Below are 18,272 nucleotides of genomic sequence, written 5' to 3'. Positions count from 1 at the left end.
TACCTAACTTGGTACTCGCTACGTGTAAGACTTCTTTCGCTTTATCCACCGAATCCACAACCGACTTCGCCAGCCATGAAGTCAACCCTCCTTTCTATCCCCTGCCTCTCAATTTTCGCTTGAGCATTCAGCCCTGATGGGAAATGCGGTGCACAAAACGGAGGCCTTCTTTGCGATCCGAACTCCAAAGCCTACAAAGGAACCTGCTGTTCAAGATAAGGCTGGCGTGGTAGCTCTGAAGCTGTATGTTTCGCTGGGATGCTATTTATAATTTAAATACACTCGCTCGTTAATATGACCTGCCAATCAGGTTGTGCAAGACCGGTCTCGCCTGCTCCCGGCTCCGAAACTAAAGATGGCCGCTGTGGAAGGGCTTTTGGCAATACCAGTATAAATTACAAACTTCCTATCTAGTAGGCATATAACACTAACACTGTCTGTGGGAAATGGCCATATGGGGGGTGTTGCTCGGCTGCCGGTTTCTGCGGTGTCACTAAAGACCATTGCGAACCTGCATTAGGTTGTCAGTCGGGCTGTAAATCTCCATCATCGCCACCACAACCGGGCCGTGTTACGAGCGCCAGTGAGCCTAAAATCACACACCGTCCCGGAGTGCGTCCAATAACGGCCCTATAACAACCAATGGTCAGTGTGGAGCACAGCATAATGTATGTCCGTTCCGATCTGATCTAACTCTAGGGAAGGGGAGACCAAACGGGTAGTAGGGAGTCGTTTGTGGGGATTGGTCACAGGGCCTTCCACGGCGATACAGTATGTACGGGTTTTGCGGTACAACCGATGATCATTGCGGGGTCGGCTGCCAGAGCGGTGGATGCATCGGGGCCTCCGTTTCTCCTGCGCCAGGGCCAGCTCCCGCTCGTAGGGGTTCCGGCACTTTCTTCAATGTGGTTGGAGAAGTTGGAGTTCCTGCCATGCACGCTGCTCTAGTGCCCATTGGCAAGGTGGTGTTTTTGGACAAAGTTGAGAATTATTCCCAACTTGGACTAAGGAACGGACAATACGCTTATCCATCAGAGTTCGACCCGAATACTGTACGTCTGCTGCATAATATCTTCAAATAATAAGTGCTTACTAACAATACATTCTAGGGCCAAGTGATACCTCTTGCATATAAAACGAATGTGTTTTGTTCTGGTGGACCTTTCTCGCTGACGGGGCCTTCTGAACATTGGCGGGAACGGACCACTCGACTTTATCGATCCAACAGTAACCGATGGATTTGATGCTTTGAGATACCTTCAAAGAGGTTTTGGCACCGCATCCTTCAACTGAGTCGAACCAGGGAATAAAGTGAGTTCATTTCACCGGCTGGATTGTAATCATAGTTTAACTAACTGGCATTGACCCCGAGTAGCTCGCGTCAAGGAGGTGGTATGTATCTGCCCAAATTCTTCCAGATGGTAGGGTTTCTGTCGCATCTGGCGGTTTAAACGGTCTCGATCCAACCGTTGCTGCGAATAACAACCCGACCTACGAGATTCACTCGTCCGGAGGTATTACAAATGGGAGAAGCATCCGTATGGATATTCTCGTGAAAGCTCAACCGTATTATATGTATCCGTTTATCCACACACTAAAGGATGGTAATCTTTTCATCTTCATCTCCAAGTTCGCTCAGATCTTCAATGTCGAACAGAATGCAGTTGTACGCCAGCTACCAGATCTCCCCGGGGAGTATAGAACGTATCCGAATACGGGAACCAGTATTCTACTCCCAATCTCCAGCGCTGACGGGTATAAATCGCGTGTTTTGGTCTGTGGAGGTGGTGCTTACCAGGACATCACGTCCCCCACGGATGCCTCCTGTGGCCGAATTGTTGCTGATGATCCCGGGGCACAATGGACACTTGAAAGCATGCCACAAGGCCGTGTCATGGTTGACGGTCTCTTGCTCGCGGATGCCGAGGTTCTGCTGATCAACGGAGGTAAGTCTGTCAGTGGACGTGGTATCGTGGGGAAGTTTCTAACATTTTTTATAATGACTGCTGGCCAATAGAGGGTCCAACCCTGTCTCCTCTCATCTATGACCCCAATGCCCATCAGGGACAGCGTTTCACGGAATATCCCGGTAGCCCCATTCCAAGACTTTATCACTCAGTTGCATCGATGTTCCTTGACGGGTCCGTCCTTGTCGCAGGATCAAATACCGTTGAACAGCTAATCCTCCAGCCAAATGGCCAACATCCCTTCGTTACCGATTTTAGGGTCGAGCACTGGGCTCCACCATATCTCCTAGGAGGGAACGTTAACAGGCGTCCTCGAAATATTCGCCTTGCGACCAAGATGCTGGCTCCCGGCGGAACATACACGCTCGAATTCGATGCTATCGGTGATTCTAGAGGTGTTAAGGTTGCTCTTTATCATGGAGTGTTTGCTACCCATCCTCTTCACATGGGGCATCGCATGGTTTTCTTGGATAATTCTGGGTTCCGAAGTGGGTCCGTCCACCAAAACATTCGCTTCAGGATCCCTTCAAGAAACACAGCACAGCCTTGGGTTGTCTATGTTCTGGCAAGTTATTATCAATATAGATAAGTAGTTAATAAGTATTTACGGATAGCGAATAGATGCTAATTATTAAGATTTTTTTTTTTTAGTTGGATGGTATCCCATCAGTCGGACAGCGTGTTAGTAGTCACTGTGCTATGGAATTAGCCTTCATAAATTGGGTATCAATATTCTTCTTAGAGACTAGAAAATCGCGCGACTCCAGTCTTTTCATTCTTTGAACGACTTAGTGCTAATGGATTGAAACTTAAGCTGTCCCCAAGCAGTTTGATCTCGCGCTCTGGTTAAACCGTTTAAACTACTTGAACACTAAAGCTTCCCATACGCATAGGGTGCTGTTGCACGAATTCAAGGTTGTTGCTTCTCATTCGGGCAACAGGTCAGCTGTGCCGGTTTCCGAGGAGTGGACCCCGCCAAGCAGCTTATTAGTCTCAGATGTACAATTCCAAGGCTGGGATGCTAACGATTGGAATGGTATGAAGAGTGAATGCTTACGTATGCAGATGCTCTACGTTAGATGCCAGACGAAGTTTCCGACAGCCATTGTCTCTGAAATGGGTCTTGGGGACGAGCTTTTCATGTAGTGTGCATACAGACACACACAGTAAGTACTCGTGGTACGGAGTGCTGTCAGGTCGTATGTCTGGGCAGCTGCATTCCGCGTGAACACCCTAGGCCGGAGATATAAATTAATAACAGACATATGCAAAACCCATAATCCCGCGGCCTCGGATCTGTTCCGATTATCTTCCACGATACTCGATACTAAAAAGTAATGAGGGCGCGGGCCAGATGTATACCCAGAGACAAAGACCATCGGGTGGCAATGGTCAATAAGGAACTATACCTGTTGCTGGCTGGTTTGGGACCCATCGACGAACTAAGTGTTGACGTCATGTATGTATGCACGAATGCATGCATTCATTTTTCTAGCGCGCTCTACATTGGCCGTGCGAAAACAGCTGAACGAAAGCCATTCGACTGTCTGAACCCATGAACCCACCACGCCTTCGACAATTAAGAGGGTGTGTATCTTTGTGTGGGCTACTTTGAGAACCCGGAGTTTGGGAGTTTGGGATTAGTTAGGGGAAGCTCTCAGTCGGGTGCGTGTTTTCAAGCGCTAAGGTTAATTTAGTATGCGGACGCTTTCCAGCAGTCGAATCCCTTCATCTTCTTCCATCCCCAATTGCCCCAAATTTCTGCAAGAAGCACTCCAAACCTGTCCATCTGTCCGTTTCCCGGTGATATTGCTATCTTTTCAATCGAATTATCCTAAGTTAAGAGCCGCCATCGCCTTCGAAATTACGTAGGTCTGCTCCAGCCTTTTCGCACACATTCGACTCTGCCACCAAACCCAAGGCTCGTGATATCCGACAACCACCAGTGGCACTTCCTAACAAGAAGCAACCCCGCCATCTTGAGATTCAAGGTCGGACTTCGAAAAATACTTGAAAATGGCCGGCTACCAGCAGGGCCATTATCCTCCACAGCAACAATACGGGGAGTCGCAGGGGTACTACCAGCTGCAGGAGCAGCAACCGCCACCACAGAACTATCCTCCCCAGCAATACGGTGGTCCTCTTCCTCCAAAGCAAGGTGAAACCTTTGAAGAACAGTTCGCTATCGAGAAACCGAAGTTCAACGATCTCTGGGCTGGTGTACTATGGCTTCTGACCTTCCTGGGATTTACCGCGGTATCGGTTCTCTCCCTCCTAGGGTACAGCAAGAGTAGCAGGACCAGTGGATCTGGAATCTCTGATTCAAATGCTCGTTTCGGGGTGCGTATCTATTCGATCGTTGCTATAAAATGCCATAATCGAATCGCATGTGGATCTAATGGGGTTGTCGTTTAGTTAACAACGAATACTGTCATCCTCTTCGCCTTTGTTCTCGCCGTCGCATTCGTCGTATCATTGCTGTATCTGCTCATGTGCAGGAAATTGACAAAGCAGGTAATCTATTTGAGCGCAATCCTCAAGTAAAGTCCCAAAGAACTCTATTTAGTAGTTGCATCATATTAATGGACTGAACTCAGCTTCCTCGTTGGTATTGGGTCCGCCGCCTATTATTTCTATCGAAAACAGTATGCCGCCGCAATCATTTTCTTGATATTCGCTTTATTTTACGCATTCTGTTTTTGGACATGTGAGTGTTGCGGATTTGGACCTTACGATCAATTGAAGGGGTGTATGCTGATACAGATCGCTTCGAATTCTAGGGCGAAGCCGGATACCTTTCTCGGTCCTCGTAAGTTGAGACCTCCGAATCTCACCTGACACTTTCTAACCAAATTTTAGATGCTTCAAACGGTCATTGATGTAGCAAAAGGCTATGGTCATGTTTTCGTTGTATCGTTCATCGGAGGAGTCGTCGCCCTTGCATTCTCGGCTTGGTTTTCGGTTACACTTGTCGGAATCTATGTTCGCTGGACCCCGAATACGTCGAATACTCAGTGTCGAAATGGCGGATGTTCTGATGGGAAAGTTTATGGCCTTATCGCATTCGTAACCTTCGCTGCTTACTGGACATCAGAGTAAGTAGGCCAGTCGCCTGGGCTATCCGATATCGAGATACTAACGTCTTGTTAGGGTCATCAAAAATGTAATGCACGTTACCGTTTCCGGTGTTTATGGAAGTTGGTACTTCTCAGCAGGTGGCTCTCATGCAAATGCTCCACCGTCTCATCCTACAATGGGTGCTTTCCGACGAGCGATGACATACTCCTTCGGATCAATCTGCCTTGGCTCTCTTATCGTCAGCATAATTCAGCTTCTCAGGCAGGCAGCCTCTCTAGCCAGCTCCGATGCTGCCAGTTCTGGAGACATTCTGCAATATGTTATCTTCTGCATTGCATCTTGCATATTGGCTATCGTTCAGTGGGCTGTGGAGTTCTTGAACGAGTATGCCTATAGTTATATCGCTCTCTACGGTTCTGCTTATTTCCCTGCCGCCAAGTCTACATGGCGTATGATCAAGGATCGTGGAATCGACGCCCTCATTCAAGACTGCCTTATTTCTCCTGTCTTGACCATGGGCGCTATGTTTGTTGGGTACTTGTGTGCTCTGCTAGCCTATTTGTATCTCGAGTTCACCAAAGTGAGTATTGAATCCCCTACCGGTCGCACATCGAGGATCGGATGGTACGCCGGCTTCAGAAGGAGAATGCTGACTTAAAATCGTCCCGTAGCCCGCATACAACTCTCGTGGAACTTACACGGCGATTGTCATGGCCTTTTCGTTCTTGATCGGATTGCAAATCGCCAATACTTTCCTCAATCCGTTGAAGTCTGGTAAGTCAACACCACAAACTGTATGATACATACTAGGAACGGATTAACTGACGAGCTTTTAATAGGTGCTACCACGCTCTTCATGGCAATGGCTGTCGACCCACAGGTTCTTATTCAGCAACACCCAGACTTGTACTCGCGGATGATCCAAGTCTATCCACGTGTTTCCGAAGCGATTCATGTTTAATTCGTGACAATGTATTTCTCATAGCAACATTCACGAGGTGGATGACTTTGACGCCAAAGAAGTTCGGTGCGGATAGGTCATTTCGTGTATTCCATTTTGGAAGGCTGCAGTGACAGCCCGTACAAACTAGAGCGAGCCGCGAAAGACTGCATTGTTGTATTCTTAGAAACGTACCATTACTAATACTAATATATTAATAGCCAATACCTTCCACCATTTTGCAATTATAAACTTGTAATTAGGTACGGATTAGGCTCAGGCTCGGGCTCGGGTTGCTTCTACCAGCCCTTTCGCCCTACGACATGGGAACCTGTCGGAGTGCTGCATCGGGAAAATGCACCTATTGTATTCGTATTCATACATAAACTATCTCCTCCCAACATCGTTGAGTAGTTTTTACAGGCCTCGACCTCGAGGCCTCTCTGCTTCAGATAGGTTTTGTCAACGAGGGTAAAGCTCCGAATAAGGAATACTAGCACCGTTATTCTGAAGTATACCATGGGGACTTCCACCATCTTACGCCTTCGAATGAGGTATCCCTGACCAACTCCCCTCTTTCTTCAACCATTTCCAGTTCCTCTATTGCCACCGCAATACTCCAGCCGAACTTTTCAGCGGCATCTTTCGCTAGAACACTTTTACCCCATTTACCAGCCGCCGCTGTATCTCGGGCTTCTACATCCGATAGCTCTTCTAACCATGCTAGCACGCTCTTAGCTACCTTTTCATCCGTTCTGTTTCTCTCCTGCACCACTAAGAGGCCACTCTTGAATTGCCTTAACCGAACGGGTAGCTGAAGCTTGTCGAAAAGTTTAGCTGCGCTTTCAAGGTCGCCAGGACTTATTAACTCTATCCCCCTCGCACGATTGTAAACCGCCCATAAATCTACTAGGGTGATTGCACCTCCTTCTTTCTTCAAAATTGATCTTCTATCGTCTGCCAAGAAGTCGGCGATCGATCTCGCCAGTTCAGCATGGTAGAGCGATAATGATGAAGAAGAAGATATCTGGTCTTTTGTGACCGCAAAATCAGTTGGTCTCAGAGCTAGTAGGGTCGCCGACTGGCTCAATGCCTCTTTTGCATCAGAGTTTGCGAGTGAAGGATTATCAGCCAGCTGGGTTGCGAAGTTTTCTGCAAGGGCAATCTGTAGTGTATCGTTAGCATAATATTTCGTAGTCATAAGGTGAAGCGTAGGCGTACGATTTCCTTTGCTCTGCTCATGAGAGCTTCCAAGTCCTCAAATGCCCCGGCTATTGCCCGCTGGTTGTTCATTCGAAGCGCTAGATTCTGCCTTTCTAATCCTCTAACGCCTACTATTCTTTCGGTCGGGGCCGGGGCTCTCGGAGCAGCGTCACTTTCCCTTGCATCCAGAGTCAAATTTGCGGCACCCGCGGTGATAGTAGGGACGGTTGGAGCCTGCTCTAGTAGCCACTTCCTTTGAACCATTGCGCCTTTTAACTTTTCATGGAATGGTTTCTCACCACCTCCTCTGAAAGATAACTTGACACAATCAATTTGTTCCCCTGCTAGTACATTTCCCAAATATGTAGGTGCCGGTGATTCGCCCCTGCTCAAAGAGGTTCCAGTCACGAGAGGATCTTCGACGGTGTCGGATGAGAGAACCTCCCCACACATCTCACAATTCCGAAGTGCCTGATCGTTTTCGAATGTACACCTCGGACAGGCATTTTTGGACCTCTGGATTCCCGCCTGGAGGATTGAATCATCTGATACCCCGTTCGGGGGTTTCGCGGGAGCAGGAGGGTTGACTATCGCATCTAGTACCGAGCGGTTCGGCTTGACTCCGCAGGTCAAGCATGGTGGGATCGGAGCTAGAGGTCCAAAGTTCGAAGGGAATGGGTTTGGGAAAGTGCAGATTGGACATATCCACTGGCGGTTTAAGACAGCCGATTGCAGAGGCGTCGAGGATCTCGGTGGGGTCGGGACGGGACTGTAGGTCGGGCTTCGCGAAGTAGATCGATCTCGTGAGTTTAGAAGGGACGGATTTGAGGGCCGCAGGTAGAGTGTGATTTTGGGAGAGGATTTCAGGAAGCCGTTCTGGAAGAAAGGAATCCATGTTAGTTACCTATTATTCGACGGGTTCAAACAAGGGTTAATGGGGAGTGTTTACGTAAAGTTCGAATCTCTCAACGTCTTTCAACTCGAGAGCCAAGGAATACTTTCGGGGTTCATCATTATTGACAAAGCAAACTCGGTGAGTCGTTAGATAGGCGCTGCCGTTCTGAAAGTTTGGGGCTTTGTAGCGTCTACCTATCGAAAAGCATCGAGTTAGCGTTGGGGTGTCTTTGTCTCCGACGGTGCTGAAGTTGGTGGGTATGGAGATACTGCTTACCCTTCGTAGAGACCCACGGCGTCCTGGACGAAGAGGAGAGTTTCACTGGGCAAAAGGAGAGGCCGAAGGGCAGGAGTGAGGTCTATCTTGCGGAAAGCCATGATGTTGTTGATGATGTTTTCATGGAGGTGAAGATGAGCTCAGTTAGCTAAGCCAAGCTCATTCTTGTTCCTGTCTCATTTATTGCGGCAAGCATCGGCCAACCAGGCAAGCAAGGAAGGCAGCCTATAAATTCGAATCTTGATACCCTACACTATACCTTCAACTTATATCTGGATTAGACTCAACCTACCTACTTAATTAAAGTACTTCTTAGGTACTTAGTCTTCCTCGAAGATGGAGGACGACGATATCCCACAGCTTGTCGAAAGCACAAATACAAACACAAATGACGTCGATATGGATCTCGCCTTTGGCGACGAGACTCCCAAAGAGCAGAGGGTGCCCATTACGATTGTTACTGGTACCTAGCACAGCGCTCTTGTCCAGATCTGAATTCCCAGTGGTTCTCTACTGAACGCTTTGTTCTCGCACAGGATACCTTGGAGCCGGAAAGACCACCCTGTGCGCCCTTACGCCGAACTCAAGGCATCCATTCGCAGGCCTTTCGTCCCGATACTGATTCTCGTACAGTTTGAATTACATTCTCAAAGAACAACATTCCAAGAAAGTCGCTGTGATATTAAACGGCTTGTGCTCCCTCTCCTGCACCTTTCCTCCATGGAACCTACTTGATTCGTACTATACTAACATAATTCCTGCCTTGTCTTTAGAATTCGGCGACTGTTCGTCCACACCTCTGTCCTTTCTTGCGCTCATGCTCCTCATATTGCAAGGTTTACTCGGAAGCTCATTTTGGATTCGCAATACAGCCGCAGATATCGAAAAATCGTTAACGGTCAGCCAGGAAGGACAACTTGTTGAGGAATGGCTGGAGTTGAACAACGGCTGCATGTGCTGCACGGTCAAGTACGAAGGCTTTTAGCATCTTGGTGTCGGGTCACAAATTTGGGGGGGTTTTTTTTTTTGACAATATATACTCTTTTTTTTGAAAAATATAGGGACAACGGCGTCAATGCGATCGAAACATTAATGGAAAAGCGGGGCAAATTCGACTACATATTACTTGAAACAACCGGCCTGGCGGATCCTGGAAACATCGCGCCGCTGTTCTGGTTGGACGATGGTCTCGGTGCCACCATATATCTAGATGGCATTGTTACGCTGGTTGACGCAAGCAATATATTACGGACTCTGGGCGACGTAACAGCACAGGCAGACTTGGATCCTCATCTGCCCGACCAAGTTACAACCGCTCATTTACAGATATCGCATGCCGATGTCATACTGATAAACAAATCCGATCTAGTGAGCTCGGAACAACTAGAAGATGTGCAGAGACACATCCGGGGCATAAACGGTTTGGCAAAGATTATTGTGACGGAGAAGAGCGCCGTGCCGCAGTTGGAGGGTATTTTGCTTGATATCAAAGCTTATGATAATTTCGAAACGGTCGAGGATAGCAAGTTTTCGAAAAGTGGAGGTGTAAGCCGGCTGGATCCTAACGTTTCAACCATATCGTTCGACGTTGATGTCTTAAAGGCCGGTGCTATCGAGATAGTGGATGCATGGGTTCGGTCGCTATTATGGGATGAGAGAGTACCAATGGATGGTGTCAAATCGACATTGTTTCATCCTGTTGAAATACATCGGTTGAAGGGCCGGCTGAAAACCGATGACGGAAAAACACATATTATCCAAGGTGTCCGCGAGGTTTTCGAAATCACATCCGCCAGCAAAAAGAGTGCAGAAGGTGCGGGAAAGATAGTATTGATTGGGAAGGGGGTCGGGGGAGTAGATATACAGGGAAGCTTCGAGCGCTTCATGCTGATGAGATAGCAAGCAAGCAGACAGGCCATTAGCTCTTTAAGTACTTACTCGGGGACATAAGAAGTACCTACGTGTCTGAAATTTTACTTCGCACACTCGAGAGCTCCGGGTTATAGTCCAGGCTGTGTTCAATTCCATCGATATATCGATATCGAACTTATATATGCGCGCAGCCTAGGTCGAGACCATAATACCATTGTCTCCATCCAATCGAGATCCCTCCATAGTAATATCTCCTCGAGTATATATATAGCAGTCTACATTAGTTCCTTTGAGTACTTCGGTAGGTCGTTAGTAGAAGGGAGAAAGTTGGATGGAAATTTGGTTTAGGCCATAATCAATTCATGCCGCATCGCTGCTCTCTGTCTCTCTAACACCTCACCTCGCCTCACCTCACCTCAACCTCGCCTCACCCATTCCATACACCACATCGATCCCGCCATCTACTCATCACCACCACCGTCACCACCAACTCGAAGCCGCACTTCCAAATATATTCCCCAGGCGGGAATACAGCCATCGCCATCGTCTTCTACTCGGGCTGTTAGCCCTCCTGGATCCCGAGGTGATACCGTTGCTGTCTCCCGTTCTCGGTGGATCCGTATGTTATCTATCCTGCAACAGGCAGCCGCCAGCTAGCCACTCCAAAGCTCCTCCTCCTCATCCTTCATCTTTCACCACCACCACCAACCCCCTCCTCTCAACTTTCTCCTCGCTACCAACCTGGACAGCATCGCCATCCACACTTTTAACCTATTTTGATAATAAATATCTCTTTCGTGCTTGCGCTTAGGCCTTTCGCTTGCCATATAGCTTCAAACATCAACCTCGGTTCTGCTGACCAACTCTTTCTCAATCTCGAGACTGTACCTCGTCGCGCGAGTTCTCCTCGTCCAATAACACGGCCTTCCTCTTGTCTACCATACTCCTGCAGTTGGTTTTCTCTTTTTCTTTCTTCCATTTCCCCTCGCTACTCCACTTTCACCTTTATCATCCTTAGGTGAGAAGCTTCTTGTTTCCCTACAAAGGCAATAAGCAGAAAAATACCTACCTGGCCCTTGTTCGTCAGCTATACCTAACCTGCATATGCTGCAAACTTGCCAGCAGCCTGTTGAGGTCTTGATATTTTATCCCGGTTGATTTCATTGGTTTCGCTCTCACACTCCCTTCCCCTCCTCTGCCTCTAGAGAAATCTATCTCTGCCCGAACTCGAATCTCTTTTCATGTCTGAGATCCTCAATTGACGCACCCCTCGACTCGATCAATTTAAACTAATCAAACCCAAACGATCAGGTCCGTTCTGTTGCATATCGCTCTTCACAATAAACCATATAACAACATTCAACATCCGCCACCCTTTCCCTCCCTTATCGACTTGTTTTAATCAGAAAATATACCATTTCTAGAATGGTTTCCACACGCCGTTCGAAGGGATCGCCTCCTGCCTTACTAGCACAAGATTCCGATCTGAATGGTGGTGTCTTGTCGCAACAGTCTGAAGTCTTTCCCAGCGCCTTGTCGCAGGGCCGCGACTCTTACGCCGACTCCCAATCGCTCATCGAGCCGCAGTCTTCTCCCCGGAACAAGAAGAGGCGCAGGTCTCCTCGTCATAGTGGATCTCAATCGCCAACGTCGGGTGCCGATAGCCCTAAATCAGACTCTTCAGCGCGTGAAAAGATGAGGAAGACAAGGATAGAAGAATCTGGTAAGTGAAGTCACCACTTGGAAATAAGGTTTTATTCATATATATCGCATGCATATCGCATGCACCGAGCCACGTTTTATGCAGAGCCGTGATTGCTCCGATTGCCATCATTGCTCGTCAAAATTGGACTGATATTTCGGTTACAATACTCCCTCCAGAGAGATGCTAACTATTGACGCCCAGAACACATCCCGAAATCCAGCCAGGAAAACATGGACGAAATGATTGACGTGCAAGCTGGCGAAGTCTCTCCTGGGGGTAACCGTCGCAAGAGGCCACATGACGAGATCACATCCACCATCAAAGATGCTAAAACACCGACCTCCGAATCCGAAAATCGATCGCCGAGCCGAGCTGCCAACGGGGAACCTTTGGGGAAGAAGCTAAGGGAAACTCCTTCGCCTCCCCGGGATGTTGACAACACCTGTATGTTTGCACCCATCCCAGAAGATGTCCAGGCTGCTATCACCAAGTGTTCTGCACTTCTGCCCGAGGAACCGAAGAATGATTCTTTGCTTTCAACCACCCCAGAGGAAACGGATAGGGAATCGTCACCTGTTGATGTAGCAACCCACCCTCTTACTCCTGATAGCGGCAACCATTCCAACAATGATTGCGGCGACGAGCCTTTATCCCCCAAATCAGTAGATGTTCCAAAAACCTTCACGGCTAGCCCCCGTGTTAAAGCTCTGCAAAATCCTACCGATAAATCCAACGACGAACCCAAGTTGACAAGGGAGAATATAGCCGTCGAAAACGATGCTCCAAAGAACGGCGATTCCAAGCCGGCGACTCAGAAGGAAGAGCTCAAGGTACCATGCGAACCAAATCCAAATTGTGAAGTACATGTCATGAACCTCGTGCTAACGATTCGCACAGATTCAACCGGGGAGCGGCTTTTCAAACACTTCTGCCGTATCACCTTTTGGCTCGCTCGGAACCAAAACCCCGGAGAACTCTTCGACAGATTTACCCAGTGGCACCCAATCTGGATTTGCTGCATCTAAGTTTAGCGCATTTGCTAGTGCGACTTCGGCTTTCGGCGTGGCCCCATCCCCTCTTGGTGCGACAATGCCCTATCTCGTATACCCATCAATATATGTCTTAGAAAGCTGACAATACCCCTCTAAGCTGCCCCCTCCCCGTTCGCAGGGCCACCTAAAGGTCCAGACAATGTATTCAGCAAAATGTCATCCGCTTCTACCCAATCGGTCTTCCCAGGACCTCCCGTTGGTGGTGCCAATGTTTTTGCAAAAATGTCTGGCAACATCGGTGGCTCGGGTTTCGGTAGCTCTGGTTTCGGTAGCTCTGGCTTCGGCGCAGCAGCGTCTCCGTTCGGTTCGAGCGGGAGTATTTTTGGCAATCCTTTGTCCACAAAACCTCTCCCGAAAGCTCAGCCTCTAGAAGGGATCAAAAGCTTCGATAAGTCCGAGGCAGAAGATCAGGATTCAGAGAATGAAGACAGCGACGGAGAGGATACTGCTGAGCAAACCACAAGCGGCGAAGGCGAAAGTTCAAAAAATCCACAGTTTGCCTCGAAAGTCGCTATTAAGAGTGGAGAGGAGGATTACGACATGGTCTTCCAAGCAAGAGCAAAACTATTTGAACTTGGTGGTGGTGCCTGGAAAGAACGTGGTATCGGCAATATTAGGGTGCTGGTCCCCAAGCCAGAGGAAGACTTCGAAGAATCAGAGGCAAGTTATAGTCATATTGCCGTAACATAAGCGATTTCGCCTTGGCTGACTATCCGACAGGCTTCCAAGAGACCAACGGTTGGTCGAATAGTCATGCGACAAGAAGGTGTCGGACGATTGATTCTCAACACTAGCATGTTCCAGAATATGCTTCCCGATGGGGGGACTGCTGCAGAGAATACAATTAGGCTCCTGGCTGTGAATAGCGTGCCACTAGTCGAAGCACAGGACGAATCCGAAGATAAGAAAGATTCTGGCGAGACAAAATCGAAAAATGCGGAAGGAGAAGAAAATGGCTCCGCCGACAAAAAAGACGAAGCCCAACATTCCCCGGACGTAAAGCCCGTCTTGAAGACCTATCTCTTGAGAGTATGTTTGCAATCCCTTCATTTACATCGACCCTCACTGACCATTCCATAGTTCAAAGCCGGTGACCTCGCAAAGACGTTCAAGGAAAATGTATCCCAAAATCTGCCTGAATAGAGTTGGGCTCGAATCTCGTATGGGGCTGATGGTCCTAGAATAGGTTTATCCCGTTTCACACTTACATATTTTGAGGGTTACTACCGGCGTCTCCATTCTTTCATTGCTTAAAATTTTATGATTTCCCTTTTTATGTTGCTTTATCACCTCTCCTATCGAATAACCGCCTAGCATAGAGGATGCCTGTTATCCTCATACACTGAATCATGTGCCTCCTTAGCGTGCTGGCTTCACATAGAACTACGCCTATAATTTATTAACCAACTAATGTCGCCACATTTTCGATGCCACAGTCCTGCGATTGTTGTATATATTTTTATCTCCTACTTGCTAATAGAAAACGTCGATCTTGGAGCAGAAATGACATGGTATATAGCCTAGATCCTATTCGCGGAGAAAACCCCCCTCTTCTAAGTCGCTATCATTACCTGAATCTGCTGTGGCTTTCTGTTCTGGGTCTGAGCCATCGCCAGCGTTCTGAGTGGTTCCCGACCCGTAGTCTTCTTCGATCCTTTCGACAATACGAAGCCCGATAAGAAACTTTTTCCAGAGCGCGAGACAAACTTGCTGACGCTTTTCATCTTCCTTCAGTCTTCTCTGCTCATCGTCTTGTCTACACGCCTCAGTCAGAACCTCCGCGTTCTCTTCTAAACACAATACCCCTTCAGTTCGAGGTACTGCTCTCTTGTTTTTAAAGTCGAATCCAGTGACGGCTTCTGCAAACTCAATCCCGAGTCTTTTGCACAACCGTACCGCATTCTTCCAAGGCACGTGAGCAGCGCCTTCGGGGATCATGCCGGGAACGAAACAATCGATGTTTCCGTAGGCATTTTTGGGGATTACTCCGTCCATAATAGGTGGGGGTCGATACAGCTCTGTCTGATAGAAACCGTAGAGACCGACTAGTCCAGCTTCAGTATCGCCTTCACGTTTAGCATCCTCGATTTCGCGCTTCCGATTGATTGTAACGGCCCGGCTAGGCACTAGTTTCAGCGGCTGTTCATTCGTTTTGATGACTCTACCCTCTCTATACCAGTTTTCAGCAGGCTTACCGACAATTATAGATTGTCGTGAATATACCTTTTCCTCCTTTGCCGCCCCTGGTTTCCCAGTAACCAATGCATGTACCGGCAACTCTCCTGGCAAGATACAATCTTCCCGTTTCAGGTGCCGTTCAAGTACATACTCTAAATGGTTTTTATAGCCAGCGACGCTCTTGGGGAAACCCATTCCAAGTAGATCTAATGGTTCCACAGGGACCCTAGGTAGTAATTCTTGATCTTCCTTAAGGTCTTTTGCCGCCTGAGCTATACCGCGGGGTTGAAAGCACTTCAGAATCCTTTCTGAGAAAAGGTCAAATTTTTCTACCATTAGGAGATCCCCTTGGTTGCTTAACACCTCCCTCTCAAACATGGGCATTCGGAATCCTTTGGTTTTCCCAGGGAATACCATTTTGCTCAAATACCGTACGGTGACATCTCGAGCCGACTTGTCGGCGTTATAGGCAATGACGTATGAAATCTGCTGTTTGGATTTTGAAGCCGCTCGTCCCTTAGGCTCCAACTTAGACAGGTCTTCGCCGTTGCTTAGTATCAAGCCGGTGACAAGGGTGTCAATCGCTATCCATCGTTCTGTTATCGGGGAATATACCTCAGTCCAAAAGGTTGGGAACTTGAGGTCTTTATCGCATGCCCTTGCACTTCCCCCCCTTCCTTGCCTAGAAGATGCCTGTCTCCGCCTTGAAGGCCTGGTATTGGAATCTGAATCATAATCAGAACTTTCTGCACTTGATTCGACTTTCGATGTGCCTGCCTCTGGAAAATCTGTATTATCGTCCTCGCGCATCTCGGCTTTCGAAAAGCCATACCCAAGTGGGCAGACGCTGAAGATGAGCCTTGCCTCAAAGCCAAGAGCCCGTAAGAGCGCAGTAAATAGTTGAGCTCCGGTGTCTCGAGAGCCATGAAGATCTTTGGCTCTTTGTCGAAAATCATCGAGTCCTTGAATTTTTTCTGTCTGGCTTTCTTTGTCGGCAGATATTGCCTCCGTAATGTTCTCGGTGTAACCTCTTTTCCGTAGTCCGGGGGCATCAATATGAAACTTTCTCTTCCATAAACGCATCAGGAGTCCCAGTACTTCCACCAGCTTCGTATCGGTGCTGCCTAGCGGCAGAGAAGGCCTTACCAGCGGCTCTGGTGGTGGGGAATCTGGCTTCTTTTGCTTCCCTTTACCCTTTCCCTTCTTCTTCTTCCCCCTTTTGGCGGTACGCTTAGAGGAAGGCGGTGGTTTTCTGGGGTTGACAAGGTCGAGGTATATTTCCACACTCTTCTTCGCTCCGGTCCCTTCTACACATTTCAGAATTGTCTTCTGAAGCTCTTCGTCATTAATCCAAACGTTGAGTCGATGGCCGTGATACATGAGACAGATTACATGCACGACGTGTGTATAAAGGCGTACTTGACGTTGTCGAGAAGAAGCGCTTTTCTTCTTCCTATAAAACTCTTGTTAGTACATTAGGTACGGACTCATGTTGGTAATTCGAAATGCATCTTACAAAGGCAAGGACGAATTATAGCTTCCGTCGAGGGTCAATACTAAGTCACCATCTTCGAGATTCTCGCTCGGTTTTAGAGGTCCCAATTTCCTATCATTAACAGATTTCGTTGCATCTAGAAGAACTTCCCAGTCCCCCTCCTCTTCCTCTCCATCATCACTGTCCTCGTCTTTTTGATTCTGAAGCTCCGTTCGTGGATTCTTTAAATCGCGAAGATCGTCATCTGATGAGGTAGAATCGATATCACTGTCCGAATCTTCATCACTTCCACCGTCTGAAACGTTCTGCCCAATTGCTTTGCGAAACCCTCTTTCTATTTTTCGTCGTTTACGAACATGTTCATCATTTGAAGGGAAACGTTGCGATACATCTGGGCCGGCTGGGAGTTGTTCGCGAACCTTCTTCTGGCGTTTGGGAGGCATGTTTCGGCTGGGGTATTGCTGTTGTCAGCAGGATAAACGATCCATGTGGTTTTCGAACCAAAATTAGAGCTAAAATTCATCGTGGATGTTCACAAGAGCATGTTTATTCAGGTATTGGATTCCATGGTGCTCCTTATTCCACGTTCCCGAAGAACGTCACGGCTTACGTAATCAACGCTCAATCGCAGCTCTCAATTTGATGATCTGGTTCAAACCAGGGCTGATCTTCTACATACAGGTTTAAGTACATTCAAAGGTATTCCCGTCGCCCGGTATCATGGAAATCAGCGAAAGTTGGAAATTGATGTTTCTAAAGGCACCGGTGCGTGTTCCCATGCAAGCCAGTCGGACCGGGTAGTCCTATTGAGCACAGTACAGTGTCAGCGGGCATGGCCGAATTAGGAGTGAATCACGATGATAAGGTACTTACGGCAGGAGACCCATTGCATTTACTTTCCATATTCCAATAACAATAGTTAATATTTGTAACCCAATGTATGCCAACTTGACAATCAATAACCGGCTGTGTGTCGCCTCGCCATCAAATTTGGAGAAAGTGTTTCCAACGTTCGAAAGAGCCCTGAGAGGATTCGTGAACAGCATTGCCGTCATCATGATGGAAAAGATCTGGAGCGTATTTCCGGACATGTACATCATGATCATGTTCATGGGCAGAGACTTCGCCGGGGCGAGAGCCACCTCCCAGGCCTTCTTGACCTTCAAATCATCGGTTTCAGTTTGGGTCGGCGGCGTAATTTGCTTTTGTGATTTCTGTAACCGTGCAGATGAGCATGTCAGCGATGAGTCGAGCTAGAGCATCGGGATGGCCGTGCTACCTTTGATGAGCCACTGGTGGAATAGCCGGGAGGGTCCGCGACATTAGAAGGAGCCTTCGGTCGGCTGTTGAGAGACTTGAGGTCGATAACCCAGGCTGGCTGCGGAGGTGCCATCATGAAATCAATACTTTAGTTGGGAGTCCTATCGGTAGGTCGTTTGCTGAAGTTCTGGTGGGCTCAGGCAATTGGTGAGGATTTCGGTGATGTGGGGATGACAGCCGTGAATTACAGGTTACCGAATCAGTGCGCGTTATTGGCCGGGCCCCTTGTTCACCTCCCCAATCATATCATGAACAAGACCTCGACCCGACCAAACCTTGACTCAAATCACT

General features: G+C 48.1%; 7 protein-coding genes across 7 annotated transcripts; 4 read left to right on the top strand and 3 right to left on the bottom strand.

The window, feature by feature from the left end:
* Positions 1 to 773: 773 nt before the first annotated feature.
* Positions 774 to 3,113, top strand: DFL_001026 (uncharacterized protein; the record flags this gene model as incomplete). The annotated part of the gene is made up of 4 exons (XM_067629581.1): positions 774 to 1,052; positions 1,376 to 1,946; positions 2,018 to 2,455; positions 2,782 to 3,113. The coding sequence occupies 4 exons, from the start codon at positions 774 to 776 to the stop codon at positions 3,111 to 3,113; spliced, it is 1,620 nt and encodes a 539-aa protein (XP_067495587.1).
* An 870-nt stretch (positions 3,114 to 3,983) lies between these two features.
* Positions 3,984 to 6,006, top strand: DFL_001025 (uncharacterized protein; the record flags this gene model as incomplete). The annotated part of the gene is made up of 8 exons (XM_067629580.1): positions 3,984 to 4,307; positions 4,383 to 4,507; positions 4,565 to 4,674; positions 4,748 to 4,776; positions 4,827 to 5,062; positions 5,118 to 5,625; positions 5,717 to 5,819; positions 5,885 to 6,006. The coding sequence occupies 8 exons, from the start codon at positions 3,984 to 3,986 to the stop codon at positions 6,004 to 6,006; spliced, it is 1,557 nt and encodes a 518-aa protein (XP_067495586.1).
* Positions 6,007 to 6,487: 481 nt separating this feature from the next.
* On the bottom strand, positions 6,488 to 8,460 carry DFL_001024 (uncharacterized protein; the record flags this gene model as incomplete). Its single annotated transcript, XM_067629579.1, has 4 exons — positions 6,488 to 7,150; positions 7,207 to 8,064; positions 8,138 to 8,273; positions 8,360 to 8,460. The coding sequence occupies 4 exons, from the start codon at positions 8,458 to 8,460 to the stop codon at positions 6,488 to 6,490; spliced, it is 1,758 nt and encodes a 585-aa protein (XP_067495585.1).
* Positions 8,461 to 8,695: 235 nt separating this feature from the next.
* On the top strand, positions 8,696 to 10,258 carry DFL_001023 (uncharacterized protein; the record flags this gene model as incomplete). Its single annotated transcript, XM_067629578.1, has 6 exons — positions 8,696 to 8,822; positions 8,896 to 8,923; positions 8,993 to 9,048; positions 9,133 to 9,144; positions 9,232 to 9,328; positions 9,421 to 10,258. 6 exons carry the CDS (start codon positions 8,696 to 8,698, stop codon positions 10,256 to 10,258), a joined length of 1,158 nt encoding a protein of 385 aa, XP_067495584.1.
* A 1,398-nt stretch (positions 10,259 to 11,656) lies between these two features.
* DFL_001022 (uncharacterized protein) lies at positions 11,657 to 14,131 on the top strand (the record flags this gene model as incomplete). Its single annotated transcript, XM_067629577.1, has 7 exons — positions 11,657 to 11,954; positions 12,138 to 12,380; positions 12,702 to 12,766; positions 12,834 to 13,017; positions 13,086 to 13,648; positions 13,709 to 14,017; positions 14,069 to 14,131. 7 exons carry the CDS (start codon positions 11,657 to 11,659, stop codon positions 14,129 to 14,131), a joined length of 1,725 nt encoding a protein of 574 aa, XP_067495583.1.
* A 384-nt stretch (positions 14,132 to 14,515) lies between these two features.
* Positions 14,516 to 17,104, bottom strand: DFL_001021 (uncharacterized protein; the record flags this gene model as incomplete). Its single annotated transcript, XM_067629576.1, has 2 exons — positions 14,516 to 16,619; positions 16,683 to 17,104. The coding sequence occupies 2 exons, from the start codon at positions 17,102 to 17,104 to the stop codon at positions 14,516 to 14,518; spliced, it is 2,526 nt and encodes an 841-aa protein (XP_067495582.1).
* Positions 17,105 to 17,388: 284 nt separating this feature from the next.
* Positions 17,389 to 18,054, bottom strand: DFL_001020 (uncharacterized protein; the record flags this gene model as incomplete). Its single annotated transcript, XM_067629575.1, has 3 exons — positions 17,389 to 17,464; positions 17,535 to 17,875; positions 17,941 to 18,054. 3 exons carry the CDS (start codon positions 18,052 to 18,054, stop codon positions 17,389 to 17,391), a joined length of 531 nt encoding a protein of 176 aa, XP_067495581.1.
* Between the last annotated feature and the right edge of the window lie 218 nt (positions 18,055 to 18,272).

Source organism: Arthrobotrys flagrans (assembly GCF_004000055.1).
Source record: "Arthrobotrys flagrans strain CBS H-5679 chromosome Unknown unitig_15, whole genome shotgun sequence".
Taxonomy (NCBI): Eukaryota; Fungi; Ascomycota; class Orbiliomycetes; order Orbiliales; family Orbiliaceae; genus Arthrobotrys; species Arthrobotrys flagrans.
This window is presented reverse-complemented; position numbering and strand designations above follow the sequence as displayed.